The sequence below is a fragment of the Apus apus genome, chromosome 7 (genome assembly GCF_020740795.1).
Source record: "Apus apus isolate bApuApu2 chromosome 7, bApuApu2.pri.cur, whole genome shotgun sequence".
NCBI classification, from domain to species: domain Eukaryota; kingdom Metazoa; phylum Chordata; class Aves; order Apodiformes; family Apodidae; genus Apus; species Apus apus.
Genome location: NC_067288.1, coordinates 20857349 through 20871783, shown reverse-complemented (window position 1 = coordinate 20871783; position 14435 = coordinate 20857349). Strand labels below are relative to the sequence as shown.

The 14435-nt window shown below is 52.4% G+C and overlaps 1 protein-coding gene across 6 annotated transcripts in view; it reads right to left on the bottom strand.

Moving 5' to 3' along the window:
• Nucleotides 1-2436: 2436 nt before the first annotated feature.
• ST3GAL3 (ST3 beta-galactoside alpha-2,3-sialyltransferase 3) overlaps nucleotides 2437-14435 on the bottom strand; it is a 174327-nt gene continuing 162328 nt past the window's right edge. For all 6 annotated transcript variants that reach the window (XM_051624980.1, XM_051624982.1, XM_051624981.1 and 3 more), the window contains one exon: nucleotides 2437-6309. In XM_051624980.1, the coding sequence (XP_051480940.1) occupies nucleotides 6220-6309 (90 nt within the window). In that variant the 3' untranslated portion in view covers nucleotides 2437-6219. The remainder of the gene's footprint in view (nucleotides 6310-14435) is intronic.

The following is a 14435-nucleotide window of genomic DNA, read 5'->3' as shown; positions in this document are numbered from 1 at the left end:
GGACATGGGGGCCGGCTGGCGAGCCGAGCCGAACCCGTGCGAGTCCTTACGTCACCGCCCAGGGCCCTCCACGTCCATCCCGGGGCTCTCGAGTGCTCCTTGCAAACGTGCCAAATCCCAGGGCCGCCTCCGCTCGGCCCCGCTTCACACGTGCTCCTCTGGCCGGACCCGGCCACCGGGGTACACCCCAGCCCGGGCAGGGCCCCCGGGGCCGGCCCTCATGGCCCCGCGGGGTCCGGAGGCGCCAGGGCGGGCTGCGAGCCCCGGGATGCTGCCGGCCGTGTCAGCCGCTCCACCGCCTCGCTGCGACCTCCTCGGGGTTTATGTAACTCCGCGGCTGGAGCGGGGCCAGCGGCTCCATCGCCGGCTGTGCCGCGGTTCCACGCCGGCCCCGGGTGGCCCGTGGGGTCTGCCCTGTTCCCGGGGCCCCCGCGTGGCGTTAGCAGCTTCCCCGGCACGGCAGCCCGGCGACCCCGCGGTCCTGCGGTGGGGACCGGCGACACGTGCAAGCCACTGGCAGAGCCGGCCACCTCGTCTTGTCTCATCTCGTCGGATTATCCAGCGCGGGGATGACAACTCTCGCGTCCATCCTGCAGCATCACCTGCCAGGCAATGTGCTGACGCAGGCTGAACTGTCCCGGCCCCCGCTAGCAGGGATGGTGGAGGTGGCATGCAGCCCAGCCCTGGTGTGACACCACACGACCCTGGTCGGCACAGGCAGCTCGGCTGACCCTGTGGCCATGGGTGGCTTCATGTCTGCTAGTGGGACTGCATGGAAGGGTGGGCTCTGCCGTGGGGCTGTGCTGCCCCATGGCCTGAGGCCACTACCATCTGTGATGCCCTCATAGGAGCTGTCAGAGGTGATGCCATGGATGCCTTGGCCCAGCAGAAGTTTGGAGGCCAAGGAACAGTCCTGAGGTGGGCAATCAGCTGGGGGACAGGGAACAAAGCGCAGGGCTGCAGACTAATGGGGCTGCCTGCTTGGAAAGTTTCCGTATGAGTGGCATGTCTTGCTCCAGTTTGCCTGGCTGTCCGCCATGGCACTGAGACTGGGCACAGCCCTGCCCCCAGGAGGGGCTGTTAATTGAGGGGTAAGCTGCCTTGGGGCTTAGAGACAGTCCTGGGTGCTGACTCACCCTCGGGGTTACCCCATCCCCTCCCATCTTCCCTGTGGGTTGGGCTGGTCCTCATGTCCCCAGGACACAGCTGGGGGCTGCTGCAGCTGTGATGCCTGTGCTGGGCAGGGGGCTGAGTGGGATATGGCACAGGAACACATTCATGGGAGCCCATACAGGTGGGCCCACGATGTCCCCAGTCCTGTGAAAGAGGTGGCTGTGCAAAGCCTAGCCTCTGTCCTCTTCCAGGTGTACTCCCTTTGTGACCACTACCTCAAATAAGTGGGGGCCCAGGCTCCCTCCTCTGCCCTCAGCCCTTTTCTCGGAAGATGTGATCCTGCTGCTGCCATTAGCCCCACTGATGTCCTGTCAGCACTACCTCTTCCATGTCTCTCTGAGATTACATTGGCAGGAGGTGAATCTCCCACAGGCTATCCCTATGTGCCCTGGTCCTAGGCTCTGCACTCTGCACCTTCACAGCTCTCCCAAGGTCAGGATGGGACATAAGCCACCCCTGGGGCTGGCCCAGCCCCATGGCAGCAGTGGCCCTGCTCTTTAAGGGCTGGGAAGAAAGGAGGGCAGGAAGGAGGGCTTGAGCAGCTCCAGCAGCTCCTTTCTGGGAGGAATCTGGAACTTGAAGACAAACATTAGGGAGGGTTGGGCAGTTGCCTCTGTGGTGTCCAATGCTTTCTGGCAGGAAGCCACACTGTATTCTTAGAAGCTGGCAGGTCTGACAGACCAGTCACCCACCTGGAAGCAGCCATTCTGTTCCCCTGGGTGATGTCCCTGTCCCCAACTTGTCTGTGGCTCCAGCAGCCCTGTGGCATTGCCAGGCTTTCCTGCAGGGGTTATGCTTCTCCTGCTGGGATCTGTCAGGTGTCAGAACTGGTCATAGTCTCAGCCTCCAGCTTCCTAAACTGCTTCCTTCCTGGACACTGCAGTGAGAAGGTCACTTGGCTGGACACCTGCCTTTGTCAGGGCCGCACCCAGCCCAATTGCTGCTGTGACCCTTGGTGGGAAGCCACCCTGCTGGTACAGAGTCCCTGAGAGAGCAAGCAGTCACAGGCAGACCGTCCCAGGCAGGACAGACCCTTGCCCCTTTGCCCCCCAACATGACATGCACCCAACCCACAAACCCCTCTACCACACCTCAGGTCACCTCTCCCGTCCCCAGCACCAGGCCAGCAGCATTGGCCAGCTGCAGATCCCAACAGCTGCCTCCGGGTAACTGTGAGACCAGGCTGGGGACAGGCAGAGCCGGGGAATCCCTCTTCCTCCCCTAAAAAAGGCCAAAGGCAGCAGAAGAAAGAGGCCAGCCAAGCTTGTTTGATAGCTTTATTGCTTCTGTGATATGACTGAATTGATGTGACATAAGCTGGCTTGGAGGAGCCTGCAAGACTCTTTCTTGCCCTCCCTGCCTAGAGGGGAAATAAAAAAAAAAATTGCAGAAACTAAAACTAATTTTAAAAACTCATTGAGTTCTGACATCTCAGCTTGGTACAGTACCAGTGAGCGCACTGGCCTTTGGAGAGAGTCCCTGAGCAGGCTGTGTGAGAAGCCAGTGCCCAGAGGGGCTGGGTAGTGGCCTGTGTCACCTGCACCAAAGGACACATCTCTAATACTGTGTGTGACGCAGACTTGGACTGATGGTACGCGCTGTGCTGGTGGAGCCCAGCATGGTGGTTGCCTCTCTGCCAGGCAGCCTGGAAGCCCTTGCCAGTCCCCTGGTGCTGCCTGTCCCCAGCCTGCCTGCCCCTGTTTGATAGAGACAGACAGACAGCCCTGTCCTGACACCTTCCCCTCTCCCAGCAGTGCCCGCACTGAGGGGTGAAGCTGCAATGCCAGGGCAGGGTCTCCCTGCTGCGCCCTTCCAGGAAAAGATGGTGGAAGCCTAGGGATGCTGGGCTGAGGGATGCTGGGCAGCAGAGGATCCTGCTGGTGCCTCGTGCTCCCTGGCTGTGGTGCCTCCATTTGGCACATGTGAACATGAGGCCACAACATGGCTGGCCCTAACAGGTGAGCTGGTGGGGAGAGCCTGATGCCAGGGTGGCAGGGGAGTGGGGAGGGCTGTACCCCACAAGTACACCAGCCATCTCTGTTTGTGGTATGGTCAGCGCAGCAGCAGGTCCCTGGAAGCCCCTCTCCCCTGGAACAGCATGTGCTGGCTGGCCTGCAGCTCCCCAGACCTGCCCTCTGCATCAGCTGGAGCAAAGCCCTGCTGCAGGAGCTGGCTCCTCGACCTCCCTGTGCTTCCCCAGCCTCTCTCTCGGCAGGTTCCCTGCCACCCCAGTGGCCTTTCTGCACTGCAGCACGTCTGAGGCACCAGGCAACCCTGCTCTATATTTAGGCTGTGGAGAATTCCCCTGGGCTCTCCCTTCCAAGCTAAAGGTGAGTCACTGTGAGGGAGAGGCCAAGACTCACATCCGTCCCACTGACCCTACTCTGACCTGCACGCCGGGAGCTGGCAGGACTGCCGTGTTTGGGAGGGCGGGAGGTGGCTGCAGGTGCAGGCAGGGAGGCAGCCAAAGGAGCAGCATCCCTGAGCGAAACCCAGCGCCGCACACTGCCCCAGGACACCAAAGGCTCTTCACCCCTCCTTCTTCTCCTGGCTGCAGTCACCCACTCTGGCATCTCAGCTCACTGTAGCATATGGATGCAGCCCATCACCCCCTCAACTGCCCCAGGCCTCCTGCAGCAGCTGGTTAAAGACCCAGTTCAAGCAACAAGGCAGAGGGTGGGTACCCACCCTTTCCCAGCCACAACCTTGGCCAGGTCCCCACCAGGCACCTACATAACCACTGAGGCAGGCACTCTACAGTCCCAGGTCCAGGCTTACAAACAGGAACTGCAAAAGGAGTGCTGCCTGGCAAGAGGAATGGAAATCCAGGCCCCTGGGCTCCTTGAGCAGGAAAAACAAATTGGGTGAGAATATGCAAATTAATATCTGCCACAACACATGCCCTAAAACCTGCTGGAAACCTTACAGAGCATCCTGGTGGGAGGTGCTGCCAGGGCAGGTGTGTACTGGAGGGAGCAGGGACCACCAGGCTGGGAGGCCAGAGCAACAGGGGAAGGGATATAGGAGGGGAAAGGGAAGGGAAAGCCTCCCAGCATCTGCCTTCTGCAGCCTGGAAGAGGCAGAATCTTTGAGCTGCTCTCAAGACTACAAAGCAAGCAGCAGCCATGACCAGAAGCTGGACAGGACTTGCCCCTGAGTTTGTTGGCTATGGGTGCACTACACAGGAGGGGCTCCTGAGGGGCACACTGCACACCAGTCTGTGGGCAGCACCCAGCACCATGTCCTGAGAGCTGCCTCTGCCTGCAGCCTGGTCTCAAATCATTCCAGCCAGTCTGCTCCTCTGTCCCTTGCCTGGGTCACTGCCTGCCCCTCCTGCATGTTCCCTCTGGGTTCTTGGTGCTGGAGCCATAGCTCCCTGCAAACCAGTGGGAGCAGAGGCAGCCCAGGGGCCCACAAGCCTTGCTCTGAACATCCGTTGTCCATGTTAGGGCTATGTTCTCCCTTCAGCTCAGAGCAACGTACACTGCAATCCTTGGACTACATCAGGTGCAGTGTCAGCACCATGAGCCCAGCTGGCACCCCTACAACAACCTCCCTCCTCTGACCCCAGCACTGACTGGGTGCATGCTGAAGCCTCGACACACAGGGGCTCAGCTCAGGACAGTGCTCACAGGCACAGACCAGTCTGAGCCAGGCTAGGAGAGCTTGGGAACCAATTTCCACGTGTAGGCATTCCTCTGGCAATCCCCCTTCTGTCCATGCTTTCCAGGTGGATGAGACCACCCCACTATCCTCAGACTCAGCCACATTACTCAGTTTATTCCAGCTCCTCTGAAGTACGTATACAAATCAAATGTGCAAATACTGCATCTTGGGACCAAGACAGCAAAGAAAGGGGTGTGCTCCTGAGAGCAGGAGGAGCAGCAGTGCTAGAGCAGCACAGGAGGAGCTTGGAGATGAAGTGAGCAGAGGCTGAGCAGAGGGCCAGCAGGCTCCATCATCACTGAGGTCACACATTGCTTAAATAAAGAACATGATCAAGTCTGAACCATAAAACAAACATCTTCGGCAGCCTGTTCTCAAACTGTAAAGCATCACATTTCCGTGCAAGATCTGACCTCCTTCCAAAGAGTAAGTTACTGCTCTCCCACACAAAAATAAGCGAGATGCTGTCCAGAAACAGTGGCACAAATTTGCATGGACTCCATGGGGGCCCTGCACAGCAGGCACAAACCAAGAGGCCCAAAAGCCTGGAGCACAATGAGGCAGGTTCCTCAGAGCTGTGGCAAGCAGGAAGGTGCGGAGAGCCTGCTGCAGGCGGAGAAAGCCACTGGCTCCTTGCTCCACCCTAGGGTCAGGGCAGAGGCAGAGCAAGGCTATGGAAAACACAGCCAAGTAAGCGGCTGCTGCTGCTGCTGCCGCCTCTATGTGGGAAGCAAGGAAAAGTGCAGAAAAACAAACCCATACTCATCTCCATCCAGAAGCTCCAAGTGGAGAACAAGGGAAAGACATTATTCTCCCTTCAAATTATAGCAGCACTAATGACACTGATGTTTTGGACGGATTTGTTTTCCTGGGGAAAGGTCTGAGGCTGGTGACAAAGCAGATGAAGCACGGAGAGACCAGGCTTTTTGCAGGGCTGTGAACAAGCAGACCTTGCCTTGCACCTTGGTATTTCTAGTATGATTCCGGCAGAGTTTCTTTTAAAAAATAATACTTTGTACATTCAGGCATTGCTGCCTCGGAGCAGCATCACCTCCCATTTGGCACAAATTGTTTTATTCACAAACCTTTCTTCTCTCTCCTGAGTCTTTCCTGTTTAATTCAGGACACAGCAGATCCATCTGCGAAGAAGAGTTCAAGAACGGCCCACTCAGCCCCTTCCCCACCTCCTGCCAGCTCTATGCCTGGAGGAAGCAGATGCAACCCTCCTGCAGATTGGATATGCGAGGGGGTCTTCCCAGAGCATCTGGGCATTTCTGTGTGTTTTCAGTGAGGTGGGATTCTTGCTGGGGGGCTGCCATGCCTGCTCCCAGAGCTGCAGCGTCTTCCGTCTCCTCCCTTGGAGGCAGTGGCTGCAGCCACTCAGATCCCACTGGTTAGGTCAGTAATGACTCGGGCTTTCACCAGCTTCCGCAGGAACTCCTTTTCCCGCTGGATGTTGTGCGTCCAGGACTGGAAGGAAATGGGAAAGACAGGAGGTCAGCAGCTATCCTTGGCCAAGCATGCTCCCATCCCACACATTGTGGGAGATTCCAGCTGGGGCAGGGCAGTGGCTTCTACCCAGGAGACAGACCCTGCTGCAGACCAGAAGGGCCCTTGCAGACCAAGGGCCTTCTCTTATTTAAAGCCAATGCAGCCAGCAGGGTCAGACCCATGTATCTGAGGTAGGAGGTCTCCCAGAACTGAGTCAGCCCAGATGCCTTCACTTTGGGCAGGTGTAGCGGGTTACACCAAGCCACTGCACACAAGAGTCCAACAGTGCAGAATTAACAGTGATTGATGTGTGCTGGGGAACAGAGCTGGCAGAGAACACAGTAGCAGGACATGTTGCACCCACACACAGCTTCCTGCCAATGGAGGTCTCTAGGGAATGCATGGGGGTACATGCAGCTGAAAAGCCCCACAACCAGCCCACCAAGACCAGCTCTTGCCTCCACCGGCCCTACCAAGAGGAAATCACATGCTAAAGGTTACACTAATGCAACATGCAGGGTGAAATGGTCACATCTCCCAGCCAGACGCTGCAGAGCAATGATTCTGTAGCTGGTGGCAGCCCACCCAGATGTGTTCCCTGCAGCAGGTTTTAGCCATGGTCACAGTGTCTGTCATCACCCCCCTGTGCTGGTACTACTAAAGCACTTGATAACAGCACTAAGTGGTTTGTCCCACAGGGAGACCAAGACAGAGCAGGGAAAAGCAACTTTCCCCAAAATCTCCCAACAGGACAAGAACCCCAGTAAATGAATCCAGGTCTCCAGCACAGTCCTCTGGTCAGCAGGTGATATGAGCTCAAAATATGATCAGAACTGTGATAAAATCACTTTATAGGATGTTCCTGGAAATGGCCTCAACCAACAAAGCACCAGCTCACAGGCCCTCTGTCATAGATATCTAAATCCAGTTCACTCACGGCAAAATCATGGGCATCTGCCTGCAAAGCACCAGTTGAATCCATCACACACAACATACATGTGGCTCTCCTGTCATCTGTGAATGACCTGTCCTGTCCAGAACCAGCAGCTCTCAGCCACAACTGCTGACTGTGTGGCACAGACAGACCTGGTCATGGTGCAGAGCCTGCTGCCAAGAGATCCAAGGAATTCCACGTCCCTCTCAAGATCTTTAGCACATTTTGGAAATACCTCTTTTGCTGCTACTGTGCTTACAAGCTACTTCCATCCCCTCAATGCAAAGGAATGGTGACAGCTAAAGCTGCTTAGGAGACAGTTCAGGCAGGTGTTATCTTGTAACCTGAGTTCAAAGTAAGTCTTTGACTTGCTCTGCTTCCAGTGACCTGAATGCTGCAAAGGGTGCACCAACACCAGGAACAAGGCCACACATGGTAAACTGTGCTGGTGCTCTCTGGAACCCTGAATACACAGAAGACTCCATCTCCAAACTGAAAAGATGCTGCCCAGGAACAACTTGGTGCTTGGCTTCAGCTAGCATAAAAGCAGAAACTGAAAACTGGCACTGGGAAGAAAGCTGGCTTGTAAAAGGGAAAAAGGATGAATTTCAGAAAGCAGCAGTGGGAGCAATGGTGGTACAGAGCAGAAGGAGCAGAGAGAGCAGGGATGCGTGTGGCTGTCACTTGGAGCAGGACAGGCAGGATCCCCCAGTGTGGTGGGCATGCGAGCGGGGGGTCCCGGGCTTGGCCCCCGCCATGCAGCAGCGTCCCCTCTGACAGCACAGCCCCTTGCTAGGAACACACGGCACTGAGACAGGCAGCCAAGTGCGTGTGTGTGCTCCTGCCAACAGGCAGCAAGCAGCTGTCTGCTGGCACAGGGGCCACGCTGGAACACCAGGTCTCAATACATTCCCTTACATCTGGCTGGGCTTGTTCAAAGCCTATATGGAGCACCAGGGAACCCAATGTGCCTGACACATCAGAGCACAAGCTGATCCCCTCCTTCACATCTTTCAGCCTCATCAAACTGTGAGAGAAGCCAACTGGTTTCAGCCAGTACAACCTGCTTGTGTCCCTTGGTACAGATGGTCACTGGGGAAGCAGCAGCCGCTTCTAGGCAAACTCAAACCACCTAAAACCTCACCACAGGCCACATCTGAGAGCTTATCTGATGGCAAGGGGAAATCTGCTTCATGCAAGGTGCAAGTGGAGCAGGAATTTAAGTACAGGAGGTGGACAGTGACATTTTGGTCAGTAGAACTGCAGTGTCTCACATTATGGCTAGGCCTGGCTCCAGCACGGTCTGCAGGACACCTCTGGCCGTTCTGTGCCCTGGACATTGCCACAAACTGCTCTTTCCAAGCAGAAAGCCACATGTGAGGGAATTCAGCTTCCCATTTGACCGAGGGATCTTAGTGGTGTCTGTGGCATTACCCTCAAGTGTTTTGTGGTTGAATGTAAGACCACAGAAGAAGAGGATTGCTCGGCGAGGGGGGGCCTTCATCCCCCCCAGGAGCACTACAGAGCATTCACTCAGCACAGCGCTGCTCCCCCCGCACCGACAGCCACACGGGCAGGAGGGATGAGGCATGTCTTCCACACCAGCTCCGGTTACTGATTACAGGAGAGGGACTCACCCCACTGACAGAGCTAATCAGGCAAAGGAAGCTGCATTCCAGCCCCAGCAGCCACAGTGGGGAGAGAAGCCAAAGCAGATTTCTCAAAACTGCCAGAGAAAGGCAGGGATCTCACTCCCCTTGACGGGGAAAGGCAATGAAATACACCTTAAAAGTCAGCATACACCCGAATGGTGTATCCACCCTAAAGAGCACCCTGGGTAGCACATCAGCTCATAGAGCTTAGAATCAGAAAAACATTTAGGTTGGGAAAGACCCTTAAGATCACTGAATCTAACCATTTGTTTCCACCCGTGCAAACAAATGGGCTGCTTGTCTCAGCCCATGGCCAGAGTAATGAACTTCTGGAAGTTCCACCAGGAACAGCCCAGGAGGGTCCAAGAGCCCTTGTTGCTGTTTGGGGATCAGGCTGAGATTTCCTTTGCTTTGGGTGTCTCTGCGAGTTGCAGGTGTTTGGTCTTTTCAGTGGAGAGAAACAGCAGGAGGAGAGTCCCTCTGTAAGTGGATGCACTGTTATGGCTGTCCATCCCAGAGAGGTGGCAGTGGGTCTGATGTGTGACCGTTTGGTCACAGTAGTTAGATCAAAATTTATCATCAGTTAAAGCCACCTTTCAGGGTTATGCAAATGCAGCAGCCTCAAACCACCTGTCCTTTTTTTCTTGGTGACTCCCAAGAGGGAGCACAAAACATCCTCTGTCCTTTCAAGAGAAGCCAAGTAGAATATTTTAAGACCAAGAACATGTTTCAATGATGAACCCAGGAGGAAGGTAAGCTCCCCATCTGTAATCAGTTATAATCAGGGAATGCCTCAGCTTCAGAGCACATTAGTCTTATCAAGTATATTGCAATATCTTAAAATACAGGAAGATTAAATCAAAGAGAGTGAAGTCAATGAGGAATGCATTCAAGAAAAACAGCAAGTTGTGAAGCAAAAGGTTTCTCAGTTCTGTTACATCCTCTGTATTTCTGCAAGTCAGCAGCATTTCTCCCTGAAAACCTGCCCAGAAACCACAGCAGCAGCAAGAAGTGTGACTTCACTGGTAACAACAGTCAGTTTCTAGTCTCCACTGGTGCTAATTTAACTCTCCCTTTAGCCTGCACTGCCCTGTCTCTAGGGCTGCTCATTTTCCATGATTCTGCCTTGCCCACGCCCTTGCTCTGGTGCTGGCACAGTGACCATGCACAGCAGCTGGTTTTTGGCCACCCCTGAGCTGCAGTTTCACCCCCCAGTGCACCTCCCATGACACCAGTGCCCTGCCTGTTCAGACCCATTGCCTCCTCCTTAGTCCATGTCCTGGGACACCTCTGGGAGCCACATATACTGACACAAAAGAGAGGGCTGGGCACCCTCATCTTTTCATGTTTAGGAAAGATTTACTCACCTTTAAGCCCAGTCATTCTTAAACCAAGTCGAAACTTTGAACAACTCTTTTGAGCTCCTGCTTATCCTTAATACATACAGAGAGAGCAACTGTACCTCTTCTCAGTCTTCATTTTACCAAGCTAAATGAGCCATGTTGTCTTTTTCCTTCTACTAAAAGAGGCTGTTCATTTCCTCTGTGAAAACTGGGAAATTTCCCAGAAGTGTAATAGCTTCCTCTGATCCTAATTACACCAAAATTCCTTCTTGGGAAGCAGAAAAGGGCTCATCATTGCCTCATACAGAGGCAATTCTCCATCTCTACAGGAGCTTCTTTCCTCAAGCCTTGACAAAGCTGAATTTGCCTTTCTTTTTTTTTTTTTTTCCACAGTAACAGCCTGGCACCCTGGGTTGTCCTGTGATTTATTCATACTTTTCTAAGCATTTGCCTCCTCTGTCATTGTCAAATAATGCTTTCCCAGCTTAGTATTAAAATTTCTGTTACTGCCCCAAACAGCGTGACCTTCCATTCATACTCTTTGGTTTCATGCCACCCAGTTCACTCCTGCTCTCAAGGTGCTCATGGTCTTCCTGGATGGTATTTTCATCCTCCTTTGTATTGACCACACCTGGTTTTGTATCATCACAAATTCCACTTGCACACCATTGCCTTCTGTGCCAAAAATCATTAAAGCAAACACTACACATGACCTCCTGTGGGGAAACTCCCTGCCGTTCATTCAGTGCTGCTCTTTGTGTTCTCCTTTAGAGACTATTCACATACAGGTGTTGCATCAAACTGTAGCTTCTGAAGCTTAACTAATAATATCTCACACCACATGGTACTACATGCTTAACTGAACTTCAGACAGACTGAGCTACTATACTTCCTCTGTCCTCACAATTACTTTTTTTTTTTTAAATCAAATAAAGATATTCAATTAGTTTTTGTAACCTGCCTTTGGTAAATCCATGTTGTGTTTACTTTCAGGATCTGATTATTCTTTCATTTAAACTTGGCTCTGAAGTTCTGAATGGTACCTCTGAGGTCAGACAAAGAGGTCTGGATTTGACAGGATTATTTTCCTTGCCTTCCTCCCATCCCCCCCCCAAAATAATGGAAAAAGAGGTATGTCCACTACAACCTAATCCTGTGGAACCACAGATAACCTGATAGATTTATTGAGGACCTTTCCTCTGGACTTGCAGCTTAATTGGCTCAACAGCACAGTGGCTGACAGAGCCCTCTCAGGCTCTCACACGTAGTGCATTAGTTTCAACAGCTTTTGCCTTTCACTGGTGACCCACTCGTTTTCTGTATCTGTGAATTTCTCACCTTAAGCCACCCTTTGCCTCATATTCATCATATCATCCTTATGGAGGTAATATATTAATTCATGTGGTTCCCTCTCTGGCTCTTTAATCCCTACTCCTCTTTCCTTCACCTCCCAGGATGCTACAGCTCTAGTAATGTTTCCTTGTTCCCGTATTACTTGTTTGGCACTGGGACTGTGCAGTGGTTGCTCTATTTTCCTTCGCAAGATCTAATTTAACTGGACTTTTTCCAGTTTCCACTTTACATCTGTTCTTTCCATCCACCAGGGATGAAGTCTTTGATGATGTTCTCCCCCACTCCTCTGTTACTTTTAACACCACTTTGCAGCAGTTATTTATGAAGTTATGTCTACAGCCTTTTTCTGCCAGATCCCCCCTTTACTCCAAATGCAAATTGCAGAGAATTTTTGCACTTTTTGTAAAAAAGATTTCAAGTCTACAATGAGTCTATAAGCTCTTCAGTGCATCTGCTTTTGGTAGCCCGTTCTCCTAGGCTAGGCCTAAAGTGCAGAGAGGTTAGAGTCTGCACACACATCCCAATTCCTCCAAGCACCTTGCCAGCACTGCCGAGTGCCATCCCACAGTCTAGGTGCAGACATGCTTATCAAGCTCACTCCTTTGGGAAGCAAAATCTGAGTTATAATATCACTTCTGTTGCCTTTCCATGTAATCTAACCATGAAGGCGCTTGATCAAACGCTGTTTCCTAAACTGCCCCTCTGCAAGATCTTTATGCCTGCTAAAATCAGCTCTGAAAGGCCATCAGCTCTTCTTGTGCCCTCGCAGTTGGTGAGAAGAGCTGTGCTAGCTAGTGCGTCTGGGAATACCTGGGCTCTCCTCTTGACAGTAATCCTGGTTCCTACTGTACATCCATGGCAGTGCAATTTCTGGTGGTACCCAGCACCCCTACAGAGGTCTGCATTCAATCTTGGGTACAGCGGCTGAGCTCTAGCACATGCCTGTAGATCTTTTACTGTCTTTTCCTATACAGATCTTGTCCAAACCCTAACTCGGCTTCTGTCCATCCTACAGCCTTACCTTCCTTGCTGTTATGAGTGCAGAGTGGTACCCCACAAGTGTTACCATACTTCTGTCCTATTGAACAAGGCAATACCTGTGCTCTGGTCATGACTGCTATTCCATCAATCTTTCCAGATTTCTATTACATAGACACACAGTCCTTATGCACAGGAACAGCATGTGAGGCCTTCGTTCAGCCAAAACGCTGTCAAACAGGTGGCTTTTAAACAAAGACAAAAATGTATAAACCTCATCAGTCATCACTGCTGGCCCCAAGAAAAAGCATTGCCCTTTCAGAGGTGCCCCTGCCCCAGCCCCTAACCTCCCCCTCCAAAGCTGACCTCCATTTCAGTCTGCACCATTCCTTGTACTCCAATCGCAATTCATCAGCCAGGCTCGAATAGCCGTGTTTTCAGTCTATAAATCACCAGGCTAGACATCTGCCTGGCTTTCAAAGGAGTTTTGTTCCTCTTGTTGGCTACCGCGAACTTTAAGGTACTTGGAGGCCTGAAGCAGCCCAACCACCCCCTCCCAAGCAACTTGTGTTGATTTAAAATGCAAAGGACGGCTTCACAGAGAGAGCTCAGATGATGATAAAGCACTATTGTGTGTGCCTTTACGGGCCGAGACTCCAAACTTGATGTTTGTGGATTATTCTGAGAGGTAGCTGCTGGCGGGGAGAGACAGAGACAAAGCTGTGTCACTGCATGCTGCAGGCCACCTCCCCTGGCCCTTGTGACAGCCCTTACTCAGGCTGAATAAGAAGTGTTACAAGATGGTGTCCTCCAGCATCCCACAAAGACCTGCTGGGGAAGCGGAGCCAACGATCAGAAAGAAGCCATCAAAGGCAGCCCCACCACCTCCCCCTCGGGTCAGGCAGTGAGTCACTGAAGTGCCGGGCACAGCTGTATCAAAGGAGCTGACACCTCCAAAGACATGGGCGCCGGCACCTGATAGGCTTCTAGAGTGAAAAGAAGACCAGTCAGCAGCTCCTCCACATGACACAAATGCTGCAGATGTGGCTTTTAACCACACATGCTCCATTTTTACCAAGAGCAAGTGCATGAGGCAGTCTGCTGGGAAGACAGCTTGGGGTGCTCCCTGGGTGCTGTATGGGGTGACTCCTTGCTGCCACTCTTGCTCCTTCAAGAAATGATCAGGAGACTGAAGCTCACCTCTGGATTGAGAAGCCAGGGAAGGCACAGCAAGCAGAAGGATGCTGGGAGCCAGTTTTGTGCTTCGTTCCCAAGATTTAGCACAGCCTCCTGTTCTCTCAGTTTTATCAGCTCTTCATGGATATGTTTTTACTACCCTAAACACTTTCACTTTCCCATCCTGAACTAATTTCTGCCTGAAACACTAGATTGTTTTGCCATTAGCAATGAAGGTCTATTGTAATCCTCAAAGGCAAGTTCATTTATCTTTTTATCTGGAAAAGCCTTCACTCTATTTTAAAATTATTCCCATTTCCTTACCTCCATTTCCATTTTTCATTCACCGTGTTCCCAGATCTGACACTTCTACATTAATAGGAGACAGTGACCTGTGATAAAAATATACTGTTCTGGAGTGCTTAGGCAGGAAGAATTACAGGACCTGATCAAGCAATAAAAATACAATTAACTGTATAAAAATTCAGCTCTGGTGGACTCATTGCCACAAAACCAGAAACAAGTGAGCAGACACCTTGGCAAGGACTCAGTCATTTCTGTACAGCATTCATGGAAGCAGCCAAAGGTTGAAAGCTGTTGCAAAGTCATTTGGAATAGGGAAAATAGTAACTGAAGGGAGATTACACACTTGGACATTCTGCATTTTTT